Raw genomic sequence first — 23,528 nt, forward strand, 5'->3', positions numbered from 1 at the left:
TAGAAGAACAAAGTAGCAAAACATTGAAATACTTAAATAAAGTACAAGTATCTCAAAATTGTGCCCAAGTATAGTACTTGTTGAGTTTATGAACTTAGTTACTTTACACCATGTGGCTATAAAGATAGAAAGACTAAGCCTTGCACAGAGGCCTGAAAATACATTTTCAAAATGCTCAACAGTGCTGCCAAAATTATAAACTGACTGCTCCACAATTTGAAATAAATGCTTTTATATATTTCTATTATGTGACTCTTTGGCGTTTCTGTTATTATTAACACTGCTGCTTTAGTTGTTCTGACTGCTAAAATCCTCTGTCATTCCGTGGGGTGGGGGAGCCGGGGGCTCGGATCCTTGTCACCTTTTTCATACCTGATGAGTTTGCATCCCTGTATGTTAAAAAGCCTCAGTCACCTTAATTCATGTAATAAAAACATCTCAGGTCAGTAACACTCAAAGCTAAATGTGCAATACCATGTTCAGCTATGTTACTATTTATAATGTTATTGTTGTTACATCAGAAGATGTACATATTGAAATGATTTCTTAACTTACAGTAGGCTATCTTTTACAATGTGTGTTGGAAGGATTTATTAAATTACAATGAATATTGTCATTGTTGAAGGCTTTTAGAGAAGGGTGAACTATAAGCCTGAATTACATAATATTTTATACCTAAAAACATAAAAGCCACAATAAATAAGTCACAATTATTGTAGTTATTTTTACCTCCCGTATTGCTTTCAACCCACCAGCTTTTATGGTGTTGTTACGTCACTAACTGTAAGCTTGTCACATACAGTCTATGGTCACTCAGAGTAACCTACTGTTAATTTAGCTGCTGGAGAAGAAAGATCAGTGGGGAGGGGGGGAGAGAGCTGTGGTTGATGGGCCATTAGTTGTGTAAATACACAGCTGAGAGCTGCCGTTTCATTCAGACTGTTTAAAAAACTGTAACAACGGACTATTTTTCTTAGCGGATGCATGTGAATTTAAATCAATACATACAACTATTTTTTAAATCAATAAAAAAAAATTCTAAATCCATAAAAGCATTTCAATTAATATTGGGAGTCATTTCGTTACTTTGTTGAGAATGTGGCCATGTAATAAGCGGGATAATTTGCAGCGACTTGTTCTTTATGGGGAAAATAACACCCTTCATCCAGATGAGGATCCCTCCGCTACACTTTGGGATCCTGATCGACCGACGAAACTCCATTAAAATATACATATTTTTGGTGAATTACTGAGTTTAGGCACGTTAATAACGTTTTAATGAAGTTGAATACAGTATATTCATATGTGTCAGTGATTTCATGTCAATTCCGCGAACATAAACATAAATGATCGTGGTGAAGATGATGATTAAATTAGGATTAAAAATCGAGAGCCGGGCTGCATTTCCTCCCGTTCGTTTTTTTCGAATAACAAAATTATTTTGTTAAATAACAACATGTTGATGTTTTGTAAATGATTACATGTCTCTTATTTAGCACAGTAGTATGATATCCGTGACATATGGATCTTAACAAAGTTCCGCTGTACATCCAGCATACTGTATCTGACTTTATTTCACATGAGCTCCAGTGTGGAACCCCACTGCACCCCCTGGTGGATCAATGATCCATTGCAGCTGCCTTCATTATAAATACATTTATCTATCACGGGGGCGGTCTCAAGTCAAGCTGGAGGTTTTCCCTTGAGCGAGGGCAGATCACGTACCAATCACGGCCCTCGCGTTTCAAACTGTCCGAAATGAATCGCTCCATCTGTATGGTTATGGCGGTGATGCCGGCGCGGTATTTGAAATGTTCATATTGATATTTTTTTAACTCTGGCTTTGTAATAAAAACATATGGCAAAACGAAAACAGCCAAGCGTCACAGCTTTTGGATTCACAAGCAAAGAAGCGAATGAGTCTAAAAATGACAACGTGAACGGAAAACAACTTTTAGTTGGCCGGCTGTAAGCGGCGTTAGGGTCGAGCTTGACAGCTCCACACCGAGGGAGAGGCCTGCCGATGCGGAGCCTGAAGAGGCTTCAACAACGGCCACATCCGCCGGCATAGTGACACCGTCTGTATTAGTAGAAGAGTGTTTTTATAGCAATTGATCGCATCCGCGCTGCTGCGCCAGTCAACAGAGCGTGCGTGTGACATATAATAATAATAATAATAACTTTTATTTATATAGCGCTTTTCAATAACCCAAAGTCGCTTACAAAAAAAAATTAAAAGTACAGAAAGGGGGTGAACAGGCAGAAGACAACATATTGGACAAGAAAATTGAACATGAACAGGCAAAGGACAACACAGGGGGGGAGCAAGCATAGGACAACGAGCAAAAGACAACATAATGGAAAAGAGAAAAGAAAAAGTTGATGAATGTATGAATAAGAGATGCAGCGTGGGGTGAATAAGAGATACAGCGTGGGGTGTGAGTGAAGTCAGTGGGTTGGGGGGTAGGGTAAGTTGAAGGCTTGGGAGAAGAGGTATGTTTTCAGCTGGGTTTTGAAGGTAGACAGTGTGGGAGAGTGGCGGACAGATTGGGGGAGGGAGTTCCAGAGGCGGGGTGCTGATCTGGAGAATGCTCTGTTGCCAAATGTTTTGAGTCTTGATGGTGGTACTGTGAGGGAGAGAGTGGAGGAGGATCGGAGGGCTCGGGGGGGGTTGTAGGGGATGAGGAGGTCAGAGAGGTAGGGGGGGGCTAGGTGGTGAAGGGCTTTATAGGTGAGGAGGAGTGTTTTGAAGATGATGCGTTGTTTGATGGGGAGCCAGTGAAGAGAGCGGAGAACGGGAGTGATGTGTTCACGGGTCCGGGTGTGGGTGAGGAGGCGGGCAGCAGAGTTTTGTACCATTTGGAGTCTATGGAGGGAATGGGAGGAGATGCCAGTGAGGAGGGCGTTGCAATAGTCGAGGCGGGAGGTGATGAAGGCATGGATGAGGGATTCAGCAGCACGGGGGGGGAGGTAGTGTTTGATTTTGGCAATGCGGCGGAGGTGGAAGTAGGAGATCTTGATGATGGAGCTGACATGGGGGTCAAAGGAGAGGGTGGGGTCCAGGATAACGCCAAGATTGCGTGCCAGGGGGGAGGGGGTGATGGTCGAATTCTCAATGGTGAGTGAAATGGGTCCTGTTTTATTGAGGGTTGATCTGGTGCCTATGATGAGTAGCTCTGTTTTATCACTGTTGAGTTTAAGGAAATTGTGAGTCAGCCATGTTTTTATTGAAGAGATGCAGGTTTCGATATGGGTGAGGGGAGGGTTGTGAGGGGATTTGGTGGTGATGTAGATCTGGGTGTCATCGGCGTAACAGTGGAAATCAAGGTTGAGGTTGCGAATAATGTGACCAAGGGGGAAAAGATAGCAGATGAAGAGGAGGGGGCCGAGGACTGAGCCCTGGGGGACCCCCTGTGTGACTGGGGAGAGGGCGGATGTGTGGCCAGAGAGGGAGATGAATTGTTGCCTGTCGGTGAGGTAGGAGGTGAGCCAGTCGAGAGCGGAGCCCTCAACACCCTGTTGGCGCAGCCTTTGTAGGAGGATTGAGTGATTCACAGTGTCAAAGGCTGCGCTCAGGTCTAGTAGTAGCAGGATGTTGAGGGCACCGGAGTCTGCAGAGGAGAGGAGATCGTTGATTACTTTGACCAGGGCTGTTTCAGTGCTGTGGAGTGGGCGAAAACCAGACTGGAGGGGTTCATAGAGGTTGTTGGACTGGAGGTGGGTGTGGAGCTGGGTGGCGACAATACGCTCCAGTGTTTTGGAGAGGAATGGCAGGTTGGAGATGGGGCGGTAGTTGGAGAGGTTGGCTGGGTCAAGGGTGGGCTTTTTGAGGATGGGGGTGATGGAGGCAAGTTTGTAGATGGAGGGAACAAGACCAAGGGATAGAGATTGGTTGAAGAGGGTGGTGAGGTGGGGGATGAGGACAGGGAGGCAGGCCTTAGTTAGGGTCGTAGGGAGGGGGTCAAGAAAGCAGGTGGTTGTTTTGGATGAGGTGATGATGGCTAGGATGTGGGAGGAGTCAACAGGAGAGAAGGCAGTGAGGGGAGGGAAGGGCGGGTGGACTGGGAGAGGAGGGGGGGCGTGGGGGTTGGAGGAGATAGTGGTCATGGCAGTTAGGGAGCTGTTGATTTGTGAAACTTTGTTGTTGAAGGCGAGGAGGAAGGAGTTGCATAGGTCAGGGGAGGAGGGTGGATTGATGTCAGGTGGCTGGAGCAATTTATTGATGGTGGAAAACAGGATGCGGGGGTTCCGGTTGGTGCTGTCGATGAGGGTGGAGAAGTGGGCAGATTTGGCGGCTTGGAGAGCATCACGGTAGGAGGAGATGTGAACTTTATAGGCTTCGGCGTGGACGGTGAGGTGGGTTCGTTTGAACAATCTTTCAAGTTGACGGCCGGTCTGTTTCATGGTACGGAGTTCCGGGGTGTACCAGGGGGCGGGGTTGGTGAATGAAACAGAGGAGGTTTTCCAGGGGGCCAGAGAGTCGAGGGAGTCAGAGAGAATTGAGTTGAGTGTGGTGGCATAGTCGTCAGGGGAAGAGGGGGCAGAGTCGGGCGGGAAGGCAGAGGATATGAGCTGGGAGAGCGTGAGGGGGTTGACTGCCTTGATGTTGCGGTAGGAGATGGTGCGTTTTTTGGGGTTGTGGGGGGAGGGTAGAGGGGCGTAGAAGAGGATGCAGAGATGATCAGAGAGTGGGAAGGGGAGGGGCTGGGGGTTAGATAATGGTAGAAAGGAGGAGCAGACTAAGTCCAGAATGTGGCCTTTGGTATGGGTGGGGAAGTCAATGTGTTGGGTGAGGTGGAAGCAGTCAAGGAGGGAGAGGAAGTCAGATGTCAGGGGGGCATTGGGCTGATCCATGTGGATGTTGAAGTCGCCGGTAAGTAGGAGGTGGGAAGATAGAGAGGATGCAATGGTGAGTAGTTCAGACAGTTCAGAGAGGAAAGAGGGGTGTGGCTTCGGGGGACGGTAGATTAGAACAGTAGTGATAGAGTTGGGGAGGGAGAAAGCAAGGTGTTCAAAGGATGAGATAGGTGGGAGGTTGAGGTTCAGTTCAGTGATGTGTAGGGATTGTTTGTGGAGAACAGCGAGACCACCCCCGCGCCCGGAGAGGCGGGGTCTGGCAGTGAAACTGTAGTTGGAGGGAGTGGCTTGGTTGAGAGCGTAGAAGTCCAGGGGCTGTTGCCATGTTTCACAGAGGAGAAGCAGATCAATGTTATTGTCCAGTAGCAGTTCGTGTATAACAGGTGATTTGTTGGAGAGGGAGCGGCAGTTCAGGAGTGCGAGGGAGATGGATGGTGGAGCAGGGGAGGGGGTACAAAGGTTGTTGAGGTTGGCAGTGCGGTGGATGGGGATGGCGGGGGGGTGGGGGATAGTCCAGAGTGAGGGGATGGGTGAACCGTCAGGGAGGTGTCGGTTGCGGGGGAGGCCAGCGCCCCGGTGGATGTAGCGGCGTCGGCGGAGGATCCCAGCGGCGCTAGCTGCGGTGGCAGTAGCAGCAGGGAGACGATGGTTGTTGTTGAGGCTGTGGAGGTCAGCAGCAGTGTAGATGAGAGGGCGAGAGGTTGGTGGTGTAGTAGGCTGAAGCAGCGGGAGAGATAGTCCAAGCAGCAGATGAAAGGTAGCAGCAGATGAGAGTAGCCAAGGTAGTGTATTTGCAGTGGTTATTAACTGATTGGCTAGGAGTTGGTAGGCAGTGAGATATGTGAAAGCAGCAGTGGACCAGGTGTTGGAGTGAGTGATGCGTGTGGTGTTGGTTACCCCAGACCGTCCCTGCGGCACCATGTCTGGACCTAGCTACCCAACAGTAGACGAGCTGGTGGGGAGTGGAGGCTCCCCGCAAGAACGCCGGCTGGGCAGCCAGACAGAGTGAGTGTTGTTGTTGTTGATGTACGGCGCACAACAGGTCGGTCCAGGTTGGCACAATCACCATCACAAAACACACAGCGTACTCACCCGAGTCCAGAGCAGCGATCAACACACCCAGAGCCAGGAAAAACAATCCAGTGGTGTAATCAGGTAGTCCAATTGTGACGGGAGCCAGCTGTTAGCTTCGGTGGCTAACGTAGCATACAGACCGGGTAGTCAAGGTGACGGAGTGGAGCCAGCTGTTAGCTTTGATGGCTAACGTAGCATACAGTCCAGTAGTGAGGGAGCCTATGAATGGAAACGGAGCTGGAGAGATGCACAACGGAGTGAAGAGCAGCCTTGGATCGGCGAAAACCAGCATAGAGACCCGTAGACAAAACAAACAAACATCCAGAAACAGTCCGGGGGTAGAAGCGGCAGTCAACAGACAAGACGCCAGCGTTGCTCTAGCACCGGAGGGACGCTAGACAGGAAGGGACGCGTGTGACATATTTAGTAGCAGGATGTGCTCTGAAAAATAGGGCTCCCCGAAAGCAAATGGGTAATTCGAAAACAGACAGAGCTCCCTCTATACAAATCAAATTGTAGACGGTGTGAAAGCACCTATTGTTTTAAATAATGGTCGGAATGTGACCTGTGAGCCTTCTGAATTACCGTGGGACAGCACATTCTAAACTAAAATGTTCAATCAATAAAGTAACATCTTATCTTATCTTAATAATATCTTCATATTAATAATAATAATAAATCATACAGTATGTGTCCGAAAGGGAGCAGGAGGAAGCAAACACTAAAATATACTGCATATTAAAGCAAATGATTGTAAAGGTTAAAGTATGAGCATAACAAATAAAGAAGTGTAATTTAAACATTTACATTATGATTATTTAATATATAAAGACTATATATTATTGAATTACAAGATTAGATATACTTTAGTTGATCTAAAATATGGATGTGTTCAAATGCTCTTCAAAACACAACTGAAAGTCCATGAAACTTGTCTTTCTGTATTTGTGAATGAAGCGCCATCTCCTGGTTAAAACCTGAAAATGAAAATCTGGCAACGCCCTCTTGGAAAATAGTGGGAGGGATTAACATTCCTCTATACTGGTCTTTGGCAGGTGGTAGGCAGGAAGCTGTAAACTGGAGTCTGAAATTCAGTGCTCCATCTGTAGAAAAGAATGTGCGCCAGGGAACCTACGTCCCTGAACAGTAAACTACGTCATGGCGGCTTTTGCTCTGTCATAGATTGGCAACAACAATGCGCCCAAGCTGCCCCTCCTTAAGAGAGATAGCAGCAATACCCAAGGCCGTAGACCTATGCCATGGGAAAGGACACATTGAGAAGAGAAAATGATGAACTGTGTCGAAGGTTGAATACCTAAGCAAATTATTCCCTAACAGATATTACGAAGATTATTTGAGGTCTCGTCAGGAGAACGTGTATATACTACGTCTTTTCCCCCATTCATTTCTATTGACGGCAGCGTCCATGCAAAGTTAGCGTCAACTCTCACGGGGTGAAAACAGTATTTCCTGTCTCGAAGTTTTCATAATAAAACCCTATTCCCCTCATTGTCAAATGATTTTACAGTGATATCGCTTTTGTGTTTTTCCCATAGGTTTTTCCCTTTCGATTCTGAGAGACACATTTATTTTTTCAGAGATTTTGATAGGCGAAAACATCTAATTACCCATAATCCTCAGCTATGTTTTTTTTTTTTATCATGCATTTTTTATTGCAACATCTTCAATTTACAACACAGTAGAGAACACAATTCAGGTTGCACAACATTTTGGATTAATTCAATCCCATCCCTCTATCCTACTAATCCTCAGCTATGGTTGAAGCTCGGTGATTGTCTGTGATGTTTTACAAATTAGATATTAATGTGTAGAACTAAAATAAGTGAAATAATATAGCAATATCCTGTAAAATTATGTGAAAACATGAATAAAACTACACATTTTCAGATGTTATACACAAGTGTCCTACACTAATTGTCATGGCACACATTCTGTTGCCCAAAGGGTCACTGTTTTTAGGGCCACTTTTGGTCATTCGTGGCAATGACAGCCATGAATGGTTAAAATAAATAAAAAGTTATTATGGCATTGTATGCTGTGTACTGTGCACCTTATTTGTCACATATTCAGAAACCCTCCTGAACTCATTAGGTTCAACACAAAGCCTCTCATCTTATTTATCAGAGAAAGCAACAGAGACCAGCTCTGTCACTCCCAACCCAGTTTCACAGAAAATGTGTAATAGCTACGTTGGTCCACAGGGCCTAACTGTTAAATGACTGAACTTCATTCTTCTCCCTATTTTACAGCACCCCAATTTGGTGATTCTACCAAGCATATTCACATAGCTTATAGTCAATTGGTCCCATGTATGTAGTCCCTTCTGTAACAAAATGACACTCACTTAAAAATTCACTGAAGCCAATGTTCAAAGGTTAACAGTTGAGAGCACAACCTGCTTATAATCTTCAAACTGACATGATGTTACTCTCCAGATTGAGACCTCTCCAACAACCTTTTGTGTTTACTCCTACGACCAAGTTTACATTTTGACATTTCCTCCGCACAGCCTTAGCCCAGGGTTACTTTCCACTGAATCCTTTGGAGGCTCAACCTCAACAATACAACTATTACTTTACCATTACTTTTCAAGTTCTAGACTTACGTAATTATCATAACCAAGCAAAATATGGACTATTTGAGGCTTAGGCATTGTATCATGAACCTGTATACACCTGTAACAGTCAAAGACTGGCAATTTAGGAGTTGAAAAGGTCGTTTCTGAAGATGTTACAAATAACATACAGCATACAATGCCATAATAACTTTGTATTATTAGTGTAGGACACTTATGTATGTATAACATCTGAAGATGTGTAGTTTTATTCATTTTTTCACATAATTTTACAGGATATTGCTATACTATTTCTCATGTTTTACTTCTACACATTAATATCTGATTTGTAAAACATCACAGACAGAAAGGTGTATCCGTCATTTAACGGTAAACTATTGAAATTCTTATTCCATAGATGTGTCTCCCATCACCCAGAAACCCTGACTATTCTCTCAACTCAGTATTTACATTGTTTAATTAAAAGAAAATCAGTAATATTTTTAAAAACTGCAAGTCCTTTTATATCAGCTGTGCACCGGTATGGTGTAAATACAGCCTATCTAACAATCGGATCAAATATAAAAGTCAGCCGAATTAGTGTTGATACTGCAAGGAGACGTATTGTGTGAAGAGAAATTCAAGATGTTTTTTAATTGCTGATATATTTATGATCCACGTCACATATTCAGTTTCGGTGGCAGTTCTTCTAGTTTGTCCAAAGGTCTTCTAATCAGAGCTCTATAAATAAAGAACTACGGCAGATGTGTAATATTTAATGCAGCCGAAACGTGTATTACAATGCCGTTATGTGATGACTTTCAAAGAGAAAAGCGAACACACTCGGATTAAAGAATTATTATTTTTTCGGATCTCACATCGCATAAACACCATATCCCAACGTTCATTGCGGCTAAAACATCAAATTACCGAGCTTGAACGATAGCTGAGGATTATGGATAGTTATTGTTTTAGCCTATCAAATCCTCTGAAAAAAAAATGTGTCTCTCAGAATTGAAAGGGACACAGAACCTATGGGAAAAACACAAAAGCATTGTACACAATTTAAACCAATTAATGTTGTGTAATTAACAAGGACAAACTGATGTTTTTTAGTGGATGAGTACTGTAGATATCACTGTTAAAACATTTGACAGTGAGGGGAATACGGTTTTATTATGAAAACGTAGAGACCTGAAATACTGTTTTCACCCTGTGAGGTTTGACGCTAACTTTACATGGACGCTGCCGTCAATAGAAATGAATAGGGGGAAAGACACGTTCTCCTGGCGAGACCTCAAATAATCTTCTTAATATCTATCAAACTATAGATCCTACACATCCACTGGACGTAGATTCTAAAAGTACAATATGCACTTCTCGCTAGAAATCTAATCAAAAAGCATTTTAATGGCTAAACTATCCTACAATTTAGGATTTTCCAGAGAGGGTTATTTGTGAATGATACGACCCACCGGAGCGTTTGCAGTCAACGGGCGCACTAGAGGCCGAAAACTTTAAAACGTGATTATAGGTCGTAATAAGCGCTTGAACAATCGACCTATTTGGTCGTAATAAGTGCATGAACAATCGACTTATTTGGTTGTATGAGTTGGAGGACTTGTTGGGATATTAACTTCCTCACCTTGAACCCCTTAATTGTTACCCCATCCCCCCAAACTAGAACTTTATATTTGTGCCAGAACCCAACCAGACCCAAAGGGCTTAAATCAAATAATTTTTTCGAAACGTAATGGCATTTCAGTCAGGCCTAGTTTAAAAAAAAAAAAAAGGTGTTCAGATACTTTGTGTTTTTGCATTATTTCCCTCTTTGGGTCAGTTTGGGTTCCGACAGAGCTTAGGTTCTTAACCATTTGACGTCCTGGCAGGGCTTTCCGAGGCATTGCTGAGAGAAAGAGGCGGAAAAGAGAGCAGGAGGCAGCCAGCGTGATGGAGAGGTACTGTGTCGTGGCTGTCCTGTCCCGTGCTGTGTGCTGTCACACAGAACAGCTCTTCTTCTGATGGATGGGCTGATTAACCACATGTCCATGTATGCTGAACTAATCATATAGAGTGGTCTTTAATTCACATTAAATGCAGGAAACCAGCCTGTCAATTAAAGTTTACTCAAAATCTTTCACATTAAAAGCATTCCAGTGCCGTATAAATATTTCAAACATATGCAGCTCAGTGTCTCCCGAAGCTTAATAATTTACTTGAAGCTTAAAGAGGCCCTATTATGCTTTTTGGGGGATTTCCCCTTTCCTGTAGTGTGTTCTATAGGTTTCTGTGTATGTAAATGGTCTGCAAAGACTACAATCTTAAAGTTCCCTCCAAAGGGAGTTTCTCTCCCACACTCTCCTCCCCCCTGCCTTAAACGCCTCCTTTGCTTACTTACGTAACATAGTGACATCACTATGTAACACTCTTGCTTCTATTGGCTAGTGCTCCAACACATTGTAAGTGATAGGCTAAGGGGGGCACAACCTGGAAATGTGCATAATAAGTCCTCTTTAATAATATACTGACATTAATTGTGGAACTTTTACAAAGGATTCTGGAAAACAGTGGATTTGTATTTTGTACCAAGTTGAATGCAAAAAAAACCAGTTAATTAGTTAATATCTGTGCAGCTGCCGAATATAAGTACACTCTAGTTCCAAAAATAGTGTTCATGTATTTGTAGCAAGTTTAGGAGGAAGGCCATACAAAGGGAATTCATTAAGATATGTATGATTAACTTAGCCTGAAATATAAGATATGCATATACGAATAATTAAATCATACCAGACATCCAATATAGGGATTCATTGGCATCAATCTAACATTGCATAACACCAAACACTGCTGTTGTACTGATTATAGACTGACTTAATTAGTAATGTGAATTCACATGATGGTGAATTCAGCCTGTTTGCCACTTACAATACAATACAATAAATCCCGTCTTTTTACCTGAACTTTATAAGCAGTTTTGTGCTGACTTGGCCATTACTTGAACAACAGCTTTAAATCAACACCAATACTGTACATACATCACTGTACTGTACCATTAACGCAGAAAATACTCAGTTCTGATTGGCTGGCAGGTTGACTTGAAATGGTGAACAGCAACAAAAAGGTTAGTAAAATACAAAGAGATAAGGTCAATGGGAGGTGTGTGGCGCAGTGGGTTGTGTATAGGTGTTCGGATCAGGGGGTCACAGGTTCAAACCCCACTGCAGTCAGCATGTCGTTGTGTCCCTGGGCAAGACACTTCACCCCAAATTGCTCCTGTGGGGATTGTCCACAGTATTGAGTATTTAATATAAGGGGGAGTATATAACATGTAATGTGAATGTTGGCCAAGACTATAGGGAAATGTTTCCAAGACACATTTATAGTGTGTCTAAACACTTTAAACTGGGTAATCTAAGAGCAACCAATAATCATAATCCACCAACATAAAATAACACATAGAAACATTTTTATTATGTCTGACGTTCAAACCGGCCACATTTTGAGAATATGATGGAAAACCAGTCAGGACGATATGGACTGCTTTTATTAATTATAATATCCACTTTTGTATAATTTCCTTCCACTAAAACAGTAAATAACAATAATTAAATAATATAATCGAGTCAATAGATGCCAGCTGGACCTTGGATACCTAGAATAGAGGGATTATTTAAAAAATGATTAATTAAATTCATCACTTGTTTGTTAAAGTCTGAGGGACCTCTGGCAGCCTCCACTGTCACCATCCCACGCTATACTGAAAAAACGTTGACTTTAATTTAGTGTATTATGTCAACATATTTCACATAACTGTATTAGGTTAGTTGAAAGCAATGCTATTAAGTTTAAATAAAAAACGATTTGGTTCAACTTATTATTTTTGCATTCAATAATGCGGGTGCTAATGGAGCCGTGCAGATGGGGATGCTGCAGCCCCCTCAGCACCCCCCCCTTCCCGCGTCAATTCGCGATGTCTAGCTGTCTCGCAGACCCAGCTCACACTGTCCGCTCCTCACAGCAGCGAGCTACGCAACATCCCGCCAACACGGCAGCCAGACCCCACGCAGCATTCTCACCTGTTTGTCATTATTGGTGTTGCTAACGCCATTGTAACACATAATCACTGATGTTCCTCTGTAACGGGGTGGACTCATCAGAACAGAGTGGGCGAGCTGACCAATCAGAGCACAGTGGGCTCACAGGGAGGGGGGGGGGCAGGAGCTCCAACAAGCCGTTTAGGACAGAGAGTGAACACACATACTATACAGAGATGCTGTATGAGAAACCAATGAGCTTTTGGAACATTGAACAATGTAAATCTATTCTAGTAGACCTCAACAATGGAAGTATGAACAGTAGAAATGGCCAGGACATGGGACCTTCAAGATAAATTATGTCTTGCTAAAGGCAGAACACTGTCCTTGCACTTGTCCTCAAATGCTGTTTTGGGGCTGTCACAATCCTTCCTCCTGTGTGTGTGTGTGTGTGTGTGTGTGTGTGTGTGTGTGTGTGTGTGTGTGTGTGTGTGTGTGTGTGTGTGTGTGTGTGTGTGTGTGTGTGTCGGTGTGTATTGATTTGGGGGTGTGTGCTGCCGCTAGGTTTAACCAATGACTCACTGAAGTGTAAAAGTGGAGTTAATCAATACCGCGCTGCAGCTCACTGCTTTGTGACCTCACATCCAGCTGAGAGATGAAGTTTGTGTGTGTGTGTGTGTGTGTGTGTGTGTGTGTGTGTGTGTGTGTGTGTGTGTGTGTGTGTGTGTGTGTGTGTGTGTGTGTGTGTCGGTGTGTATTGATTTGGGGGTGTGTGCTGCCGCTAGGTTTAACCAATGACTCACTGAAGTGTAAAAGTGGAGTTAATCAATACCGCGCTGCAGCTCACTGCTTTGTGACCTCACATCCAGCTGAGAGATGAAGTTTGTGTGTGTGTGTGTGTGTGTGTGTGTGTGTGTGTGTGTGTGTGTGTGTGTGTGTGTGTGTGTGTGTGTGTGTGTGTGTGTGTGTGTGTGTGTGTGTGTGTGTGTGTGTGTGTGTGTGTGTGTGTGTGTGTGTAGTTGCAAGAAGAATACTTTTTCTCTGTGTGTTTGCTTGTGCAGGGCCGTGTCAAATACCTTCATTTAGAGTAAGGATCATCACAAACAGAATTACGGAGTTATAAATATTTTTTGTCAAGCATTTTGAAAGGTCACAGCAGGATTGAGAGAGTTGCACACACACATATTAAGCGCTTCTGAATTGGAGTGTGAGGGATTTTAAAAGCTGCTGTTCCTCAGAATAAAAATACAGCGCTGGCAGAGTGATGTCAACCCTTTATTTTAAGCTCTGCTCTCACAGTACTTATCAATGCTGACATGTGAACATTGTCTTATGAGATGTCTCCAAACTGCATAGAATAGCTTGAGTAAAAACACACTTTGAGTACCCTGCTGCTGTTTGGTACTTAGGGTTACACTAGTGTAGTATTTATTAACTTAGGAATGCATGAACCTAACCTCGAGAGTTGGAACTATTACTGTAGTATTGTAACTTTTCTTAAGTAAGATTAGCCATATTCTTCAGTACAGTTGAGAAGCAGTTGGAGTCTTTACAGGTTAAAACAAATGACACTGGAGAGACCAGGGTTTGATGCACACATGTTCATTATTTTACCTTTCTAATTCTAATATCTTTTGATTGTCTTCCCGTCAAGTGCAATTTTTGTCCGCCTGGTTTATAAAATAACATAAATCATCACCCAGTGTTAATTAGTGTTAGAACTCATTTAAATAAATCCTAACCTTATTTTTCAGCTAACAATAGCCAAACATGTGAATCATTTAGGAAATGTACACGGAAGACTGGGGATGAGATACGTTTAAATAAAAGTAAAACATAATATAATAGTAGTAGTGATCATTCATATTTCTTGCAAAGAATGTATGGAACCATCCAGTGATATAAAATAACCCCTTTATCCCCACATAAAAACATTTGGAAACGGGTCAAATTTGATCCGAGGACAACAGGAAGGTTAAAAGAGAAAATGAAACCCTGAACAACTAGGCTGAAGAACAAAGACTGAACTGCTCTGAAGAAACTGAAACGTTGACTTTAATTAAATGTATTGTGTCAACAAAGCTCACCTAACTGTATTAGCCAAGGCAAGTTTGATTATATAGCACATTTCAACACAAGGCAATTCAAAGTGCTTTAAAAAAATGAAAGACATTAAGAGCCATATTATAAAATGACATTTAAAAACACTCATTTAAAAGCAAAGATACATGAATACAAGTTACAGTGCAGTGTGAGATACACACATCAGAAATGTTTAGGTCTGACTCTCAATCATTGCTAACTTTTGTAGCAGAAATAGTTTTCTATCACCTCCATTTCTTTCTACTTTCTTGTTTAACTTGTCCTTTAGTTATTTCAAGTGTTTCATAGTAAACGAACCCCCATTTGGAAAATTATAATCTGACCCCATGTTACCTTTTAGTTTTCGCCGAAACCATTCCTCTTTTTTATTTTTAAATGCACATAGTTAAAGGTGACCTATCATGCAAAATGCACTTTTGTACGTCTTTTATACATGAATATGTGTCCCCGGTGTTCCAGGGAACTCACCAAGTGTCAGAAAACACAACCCTCTCTATTTTCCTCCATACCCAAATCTCTAAAAAAGGGACTGCAACGGATCTCATACAGACTGATCCAGATTTGAACACTGTCCTGACGTCAGGTAGTGACAGGCAGGCAGGTCATTATGGGGAAATAATGTTTCTTACATGACCACCAGAGCACCTCTAGTGGTCGTGTAAGAAACAACATACACTTTAAAACGTGTCTCTGGGTCGTAATAAGGGCATGAACAATCGGCCTATATGGTAGTTTTTTGTAGGAGGGCAGGCTGTTTCACTCAGTTAGTGACAGGGGAATCAGGTGTGCTAATGAGAAAGGCCTGCCTGTTAAACCCCATCCGCCCGCCGGCGGGCGGAAAAACGCATCATCTGCAGGAAACAGCGTCTGAGGGCTTCTTAATATTTAATAAACTATGAATGTTTCATATCCATGTAACGGGAAGAAACTCAGCTAACTGATAATATTAAAAATGTTTATCAAAAAAATACACAAGACTAACGCTGAGCCTCTGAATTAGCCCTGAGCGAAAAAATGCCAACCCCGTTAGCACAGAACTCACTCTTACTAAAACCCTTATTACTTATCGTAAATGCAAATCCAACATATCGATTAGCATCGTGAGACTACACTGAATCGATAGGTATCTGTATCATCACTCCATGATAAGAAATCGCCAAATGAGAAACAAAAACAGACATCACAACACGTGGCATTAGGTATCTAAACACAGCAATATGTCTTACCTTCGTTGTTGTCTGATCAAAAGTTGTCTTCAATGGCATTAAAACGATAAAAAAGCTGCTGAAGGTGTCTGTGTCACTTTGAAATGATTTCTGATAATCCATCAGCAATAAACCTAGTTTTACATTTTCAGATTTCAGAGTGTAAGATGGTTTCGCTTTAGGCAAACTGCGTGCGCATAGCCCCCACTTCTCAATTGTAACGTTGGTGTGTAGGTGGAAATTTCCCTTCGATTATATTGGCTCTAACGGTTCAAAAGAGATGTAAATCATAAAAATCGACCAATGGGTTCCAGAGAAACGGCAAAAGCGCCCATTTCCACCCAAATGACCCCAAAGGTGGAGTTTTTTTTTCTAAACCTCTCTAAAAAGGTTAAATGTCACTTGTTTTGCATCAATCTTGATACAGGGTACTTATGTGTTGTACTTTGGATTCCTAAACCCATCATCCAAGGGTGGTTTTCACTATAAGTAAAAAATTATTTTTGGACGGACACTATAATTTACATTATTTTACTATGTTCAATCTGAATTGTCTTTAAAATAAAAAACATCTATATTGATTCTGACTTTTCTACATCCAACTCACAGGTCTATCATTACTTTGAGAACAAAGATTATTAATTTTCCCCTTTTAGAAGTGTAGTTATGGTCATTTGTTCTGGAAATGTAATTTTTGAGCCTGAGACCTGAAAAACAGGCTTGGGGCTTAACAGGTTAAGGAAGTGGCCATCGGTTTGCTCAGAGAAGATTGGCAGGAGCAGCGTGATCAAACACTCCATCCCCACTGTGGATAACATTCCAGTGCGCTCCAGAGCTTACCGGGTCTCACCAAAAAAAGGGAAATCATCAAAGAGCATGTGGAGCAAATGCTAAAGGACGACATCATTGAGCCTTGTCAGTCTTTTTGGGGTGCCCCGGTCGTCCTGTTCGAAAAAACTGATGGGACCCCTAGATTGTGTGTCAATTTCAGAGGTCTGAATGCCAAAACCCCACCAGACGCATACCCTATGCCTTTAATCCATGATATCCTGGAATCTCTGCATGGGGCTAAGTGTTTCAGCACCTTGGATCTGCGGTCTGGGTATTGGCAAGTGGACATGGATGAGAACAGCAGGGACAAGACTGCAGTAGTGATGCTTTTTGGCCTGTTTCGTTTCAAAACAATGCCATTTGGGCTTAGGAATGCCGGAGCAACCTTCCAACGGTTGATGGAGAGAGTCCTCGGGAATCTGAGGGGGATCCTGTGTTTTGTTTAAATTGATGACATCATTGTATATTCTCCAAACCCACAGCAACACTACAAGGATCTAGATCAGGGGTCGGCAACCTTTTTGATATGAAGTGCCATTTAAAAAAATATATATATATCAGCGTGCCAACGATCGAGAATTATCAACGGGGGGGGGGGGGTTGAGGAGCTTGACGCTCGTCAACTATCAGCAGGAGGGCGCGGGAGCCTCGCTGCGGGAAGAAGTGTGTGGACCTGTCAGCGCAACTTACATGATGCCGAATTTAACAAACACATTTAAATAATTGGTTTAAACGGCATAATAATAAGGACGATCGTCCGTTCTGTGATTCTCCAGAGCACACATGTCATGATATTAGGGTCATGCAGAGTGAGATGAGATCGCTGTCCCTTTAAGAGAGAGAGGGGTGTGGCTTGTGCATGTGTGTGTGTGTGGATGGTAGAGCGACAGTGAGGGAACGTGTGTATATTTCTGGAAGTGAAACGAGGCAGCAGAAAAACAGAGGTCAGGTCTGTGATGTATTTTGTGAAACAGAAGAACAGCTAAATAAATGCAACGGCCTCCCAAGAAGAGCTCGCCTCTCTCCAGTCATTGAAGCTAAAGTGGGTTATTGAACCTGAAGCTTGTTGCTTCTGCCCTCCTCGACTACGGTCTGGGAGCCGATAGGAAAATTCAACACACAAGATGGCCAGTCCGCCCCTTTATAGCATGTTATTTCGATGAGAGATGAGCAGATCGCCACTGGGCTTTCAACTAAATACACAGCCATGCAAAAACTGCAGCATTTGTACAGCTCCTTATGGGTACTGCAATTCGTGAAGTGCTTTCCTCCGTGGTGAAACGATCAGCACTGCACCACGGAGGAAAGTGGCAGAAAGTCACCTATAAAGAGAGCGGGGCTGCGTTGCGTGCATGGCTTCCTTCTGCAGGTAACGGGGAGACGCGCTCTGGCGGCGGTCTCGGTCAGGACCCAAAAATACAATCTAAATATTTTGCACACTTATTCCACTTATTCCTAGTATGCCACTGGTTACGGTGCTGCGTGCCAATGCTGGCACGCGTGCCAGGGGTTGCCGACCCCTGATCTAGATGCTGTTTTAAGCAAGAAATGTCACTTTTTCAAGTCTTAACTGAAGTTCCTGGGACGTGTTGTTTCAGAAGAAGGGGTGGCCATTGATCCAGAAAAAACGGAAGCAGTAACACAATATACCCCTTTCCCAAGGCCATTCCTGCCCTGAAAAGATTCCTGGGGCTTGTAGGGTGGTACCACAAGTTCGTACCCCACTTTGCCGATGTGGCAGCCCCTCTGTACAAACTGCGTAAGGGAGAAAAATGGGAGTGTACTGGCGAGTGCCAGAAAGCCATAGAGACGCTGAAGGCAGCTCTTGAGAGTCCGCCTGTCCTCTCCCAGCCTGACCTTTCACTTCCTTTCCAAGTCAATACAGAAAGAAAAAAAAAAGTACTCGCATACGCATCCCGAGGCCTGAGAGGGGCAGAGTACAACTATTCTACATCTGAGAAGGAATGCCTGGCTGTAGTGTGGGCGGTAGAAAAATGGGAAAATTACTTGGAAGGAGTGCCGTTTGAAGTTTATACTGACCATGCAGCCTTGACCTGGGCTTTCAACACCCACAAGACAACTTCAAGGTTAACCCGATGGATACTGAGGCTATAGCGTTTTCGGTTCAAGGTCCATTATCGCAAGGGCTGCATTAACACTGTACCAGATGTCCCCTCACAGGCAGTGGACCTGCCATTAAACATGATGGTGTCCTCGTATGGTCCGGCCAACATGAAGTCGGGGCTTGCAGTGAGAGAGGATCTCGCGTGAAGTGCGCTGCTCGGCTGCGCACCGCGTCTCAGCTGCTCCGTCCGTCTTGTGTTTTGTTTGTTTGTTTGTTTGTTTTTGGGCTAATTATTGTCCAAACGTTGTTTGTCTGCATGAAACATCATTTTTGAGAGACCATGCTTTTGATCCTGTGGATTACTTTTGCCTTCTGCGGACCATGTCTGGCCATACAACTTTTCAAAACACACCTGAGCCACAACACGAACAGGTATGGCGAGGAGCCCCGGCCTCTACGCTGATACAGCCGCGAGGCTATGCTGGAGCTACAATGCAATCTTCCTCCTATGAATACACCAAGCCACCTGTGTTCTTCGTTATTGGATAACATCCCTCGGGAGCTGCTTAGACACATCAGGAAAAAGAGACGAGGAAGGAGGGGAGGCGTTCGGAATCGCCTACGGCGGAGATTCAGCCGGCCACCACTTCCATCCATCATTCTCACAAACCTGCGCTCATTGAGCAATAAAGTGGACACACTAAGGATATACACAAGGTACTGTCATGAATTTTGTGAGGCCTCTTTACTATGTTTCACGGAAAGTTGGCTACAATCTACGATGCCTGAATCTCTCTTTGAAGTACCCGGATTCACCCTTGTTCGAGCAGACAGGGATGTGAACTCGGGGAAAACCAGAGGAGGCGGTATTTGTGTTTATATTAATGATCTGTGGTGCCGATCATACTCAGTAAAATGTAAAACCTGTGATCCCAACGTAGAAATTCTCGGCATGACGTTAAGACCCTTCTATCTGCCTAGAGAATTCGGGTGTATTTTACTGTTTGTTGTTTACGTGCCTCCCAGCGGCAGAGCGTCACTGGCGGCCGGCTCCATCGGTGACTGTGTTCACGAGCTGGAACTCAGCCACCCCGATGCACCGGCAATAGTGCTCGGGGACATGAACCAATGTCGCCTAGTGACTGTGTTACCTGGGTTCCAACAGTATGTTAAGGATCACACCAGAAAAGACAATATCCTGGACAAATGCTTCGTCAATGTTAAAGGAGCCTATATGACTAAATGTGGACCAATACTGAACTCTGATCATAATGTTGTGAATATGATACCAGTGTATAAGACCAAACTGAAGAGAAGTAAACCGGAAAAGAAAGTAATAAGGACAAGGACAAATGAAAGTAGGGAACAGTTGAAAGCCTGTTTTGATTGGACAGATTGGGACATTTTTCAGGAAGGTTCACTAGATGAAATAACTACTGTTACCAATGACTATATAAACTTCTGTGTAGAACTAGTTGTTCCCACTAAAGAAATACAAATCTATCCAAATAAAAAATCTTATGTGACTAAGGACATTAAAACCGTTATAAATACCAGGGAAATAGCTTTCAAAAACAATGACTATGGAGCACTTAAACAGACAGAGAAAGAACTGAAAGTCAAACTGAGGGAATCAAAACTGGCACACAGAGAGCTTTTGGAAAATGCTTTTAAAGCCAAAAACCCCAAAAAGGTATGGGACACCATGAAAACCATGACAGGAATGTCATCCTCAGCTAAACCTATTGTGACGAACAATGAATTTTGTTTTGCTAACGAACTAAACACGTTCTTTACCCGTTTTGAGTCACTGGATAATTCTGCAAAGTGCACTGAAATGCTCGAAACTATAATACCTGCTTCCTCTGACAAAATTACCATCAGTGTCGAAGAGGTCAGAAAAACATTTCAGTGCACCAACACCAAGAAAGCGGCTGGGCCAGATGGGTGCAGCGGTTTTCTGCTGAAAAACTTTGCTACTGAGCTGGCTCCAGTGTGGCAACCCATCTTTCAGGCTTCTATTGACACGCACACCATCCCTCTGTCATGGAAAACTTCACACATCAAACCGCTGCCCAAAATGCCATGCCCAAAAGAACCTAAGGACTACAGACCAATAGCCCTCACCTCAGTGATTATGAAATCACTAGAAAGAATTCTGCTCCGATTTCTAATCAGTACAACACAAGACAAACTGGATCCATACCAATTTGCCTATAAACAAGGGTGCGGCACGGAAGATGCTGTGGCCACTCTGGTTCACATCATCACTAAACATTTAGATAAACGCAACACCTATGCAAGAGCCCTCTTCCTAGACTTCTCATCAGCATTCAACACAATACAAGCAGACATCTTGGTGTCAAAAATGGCCAAAATGGAAGTAAATCCATACCTTATTTACTGGTATGCTGCTTTCCTCACTAGTAGAGAGCAACTTGTGAAGGTTAACAAAACCCTATCATCTGCCATCACAACCAATGTAGGGGCCCCCATGGGCTGTGTGAGTTCAGCTGTGCTCTTTACTCTATACACTGATGATTGTCGTACCAACACACCAAACCGATCATCATTAAGTACTGTGACGACACTGCAATAATATCTCTGCTCAGTAACACAGACGACCCTGAGCTGCACCAACAGGCTGTAAATCAGGTGGTTGAGTGGACTGATAACAATGCTCTTGAGATCAACACCAAGAAAACTGAGGAAATCATTTTTGGCTCACCATCTGACTCCCATAAAGTCCCCATTGTCATCCGTCATCCATGCAGATGAAATCAAGCAGGGAGTTTCATACAAATACCCTAAAGAACAGTAAAACCCCCAAGGTCTGTCAGATATTGAAAGATGACATCTTCACCAGGTGGGGAGTGCCAAAATACATGGTCTCTGACAGAGGTCCTCAATTCACAAGGGAAATCCTTGGGGAGCTCTGCAAGAAATAGGGAGTGGTTCAGAAACTGACAACCAGTTACCATACCCAAACCAATCTTACAGAGAGAGTCAATCGGACTTTAAAGACCATGATGGCTGCATTTGTCAGAGACAACCACATAGACTGGGATAAGTGGTTGCCAGAATTTCGCTTTGCTATAAACAGTTCCCAGCATGAGACAACTGGACACAGCCCCTCGGAGCTCATGATGGGAAGAACATTGAAAGGGCCCCTGGAAAGGCTTATTGAGGCTCCGACCCCAGCTCAGAACCAATATACCCTGCTTGAAAGACAGCATCGTCTTAGACAAGTCGTTCAGAAAAGGGTAGGGGAGGCTCAACGCAGATAAGCCAGATATTACAATACCCATAGGAGAGAAGTGGAGTATTTAGGGGGAGATCTGGTCTGGGTTAGGGTGCACCCCCTATATCTAAGGCCTCTGAGTACTTTTCATCCAAGCTAGCATCTCGGTGGTCAGGGCCAGTCCAGGTGATTAAGAGGTTAGGAACAGTGAACTATAGGGTTAAGTGGCTGAATGACAAATCCTGCTGTGACATTAGTCTTTTAGTCCTAGATATGTTCTTTAGGTGATAGTAGGCTGATTTAGTAACTGTTTTAATGTGGCTGTTGAAACTCAAGTCAGAGTCCATGACTACACCTAGATTTCTGGCTTTATCTGTTGTTTTGAACATTGCAGACTGAAGCTCAGCGCTAACTTTTATACGTTCTTCCTTGGCTCCAAAAACCATTATCTCAGTTTTGTCTTTCTTTAATTGGAGACAGTTCTGCCACTGTTTGTGTTTAAGTGGATGTCATTGAAGACCTTTACAAGAGCAGTCTCAGTGCTGTGGTTTGGACAAAAGCCTGACTGGAACACAAATCAAAACAGTTATTTAAATGCAAGAAATTACTCAACTGTTGAAAAACTACTTTTTCAATGATTTTACCTAGAAATGGCAGGTTTGATATGGGCCTCTAATTGTTCATTACTGAAGCATCTAGATTATTCTTTTTTAAGAGTGGTTTAATGACTGCAGTTTTCAGGGCCTGTGGAAAAATACCTGAGTGAAGAGATTTGTTTACTATATGAAGTAGATCTGAGGCCATGCAACGAAAAAGATCTTTGAAAAATCCTGTTGGAATAATATCAAGGCAGCAGGAGGAGGCTTTCAGAAGTTGAATAATGTCCTCTAGGTTTTTATCATTAATCTGATGGAATTGTATCATGGTGTTTGATTTGATATTAGGTGGACATCGGGACAACACATTTGCTGTACCTGATGCAGAGGCACTGACTGCTTGTCTGATTTTCTGAATTTTGTCAGTGTAGAAGGAGGCAAAGTCATTGCATGCCCTGGTGGATAGAAGCTCAGAGGCTACTGATACTGGGGGGTTAGTTAGTCTGTCGACGGTAGCAAACAAGGCCCGTGTGTTGTTTTTGTTTTTGGCAATGATATCAGAGAAGAAAGACTTTCGGGCAATTTTCAAATCCAAATTATAAAAGCCAAGTCTCTCTTTATAGATTTCAAAATGAACCTGGAGATTTGTTTTTCGCCACCTACGTTCAGCTTTTTTCTGTTTTCACGGTCATGGCCTTTCTCCATGGAGATATTTTCTTGCCAGTCACTTCCTTTATCTTAGTTGGAGCCAGGCCCGGACCAACCATCGGGAGGACCGAGAGGTTTCCCGATGGCCTGGCCTGTTAGGTGGCCTGCTGGCCTAAGGAATCTTTTTTTTATGTATGTATTGTTTGTTAAGCCTTTATTTAACCAGGTGAAAGCCCCTTGAGATCAGAAGATCTCTTTTTCAAGGGTGACCTGCAGGAAATTAGTTACACATGTAACAT

At 43.2% G+C, this 23,528-nt stretch overlaps 1 protein-coding gene across 1 annotated transcript in view; it reads left to right on the top strand.

The window, feature by feature from the left end:
• The window catches only part of nsmfb (NMDA receptor synaptonuclear signaling and neuronal migration factor b), a gene marked incomplete at its 5' end in the record, with an annotated part of 108,672 nt that overhangs the window by 20,153 nt on the left and 64,991 nt on the right, over window positions 1-23,528 (top strand). Inside the window, one exon of the mRNA XM_079689890.1 lies at window positions 10,396-10,464. Within this exon, the coding sequence (XP_079546016.1) occupies window positions 10,396-10,464 (69 nt within the window). The remainder of the gene's footprint in view (window positions 1-10,395; window positions 10,465-23,528) is intronic.

The sequence above is a fragment of the Notothenia rossii genome (genome assembly GCF_949606895.1).
Source record: "Notothenia rossii genome assembly, chromosome: 6".
Lineage (NCBI taxonomy): Eukaryota > Metazoa > Chordata > Actinopteri > Perciformes > Nototheniidae > Notothenia > Notothenia rossii.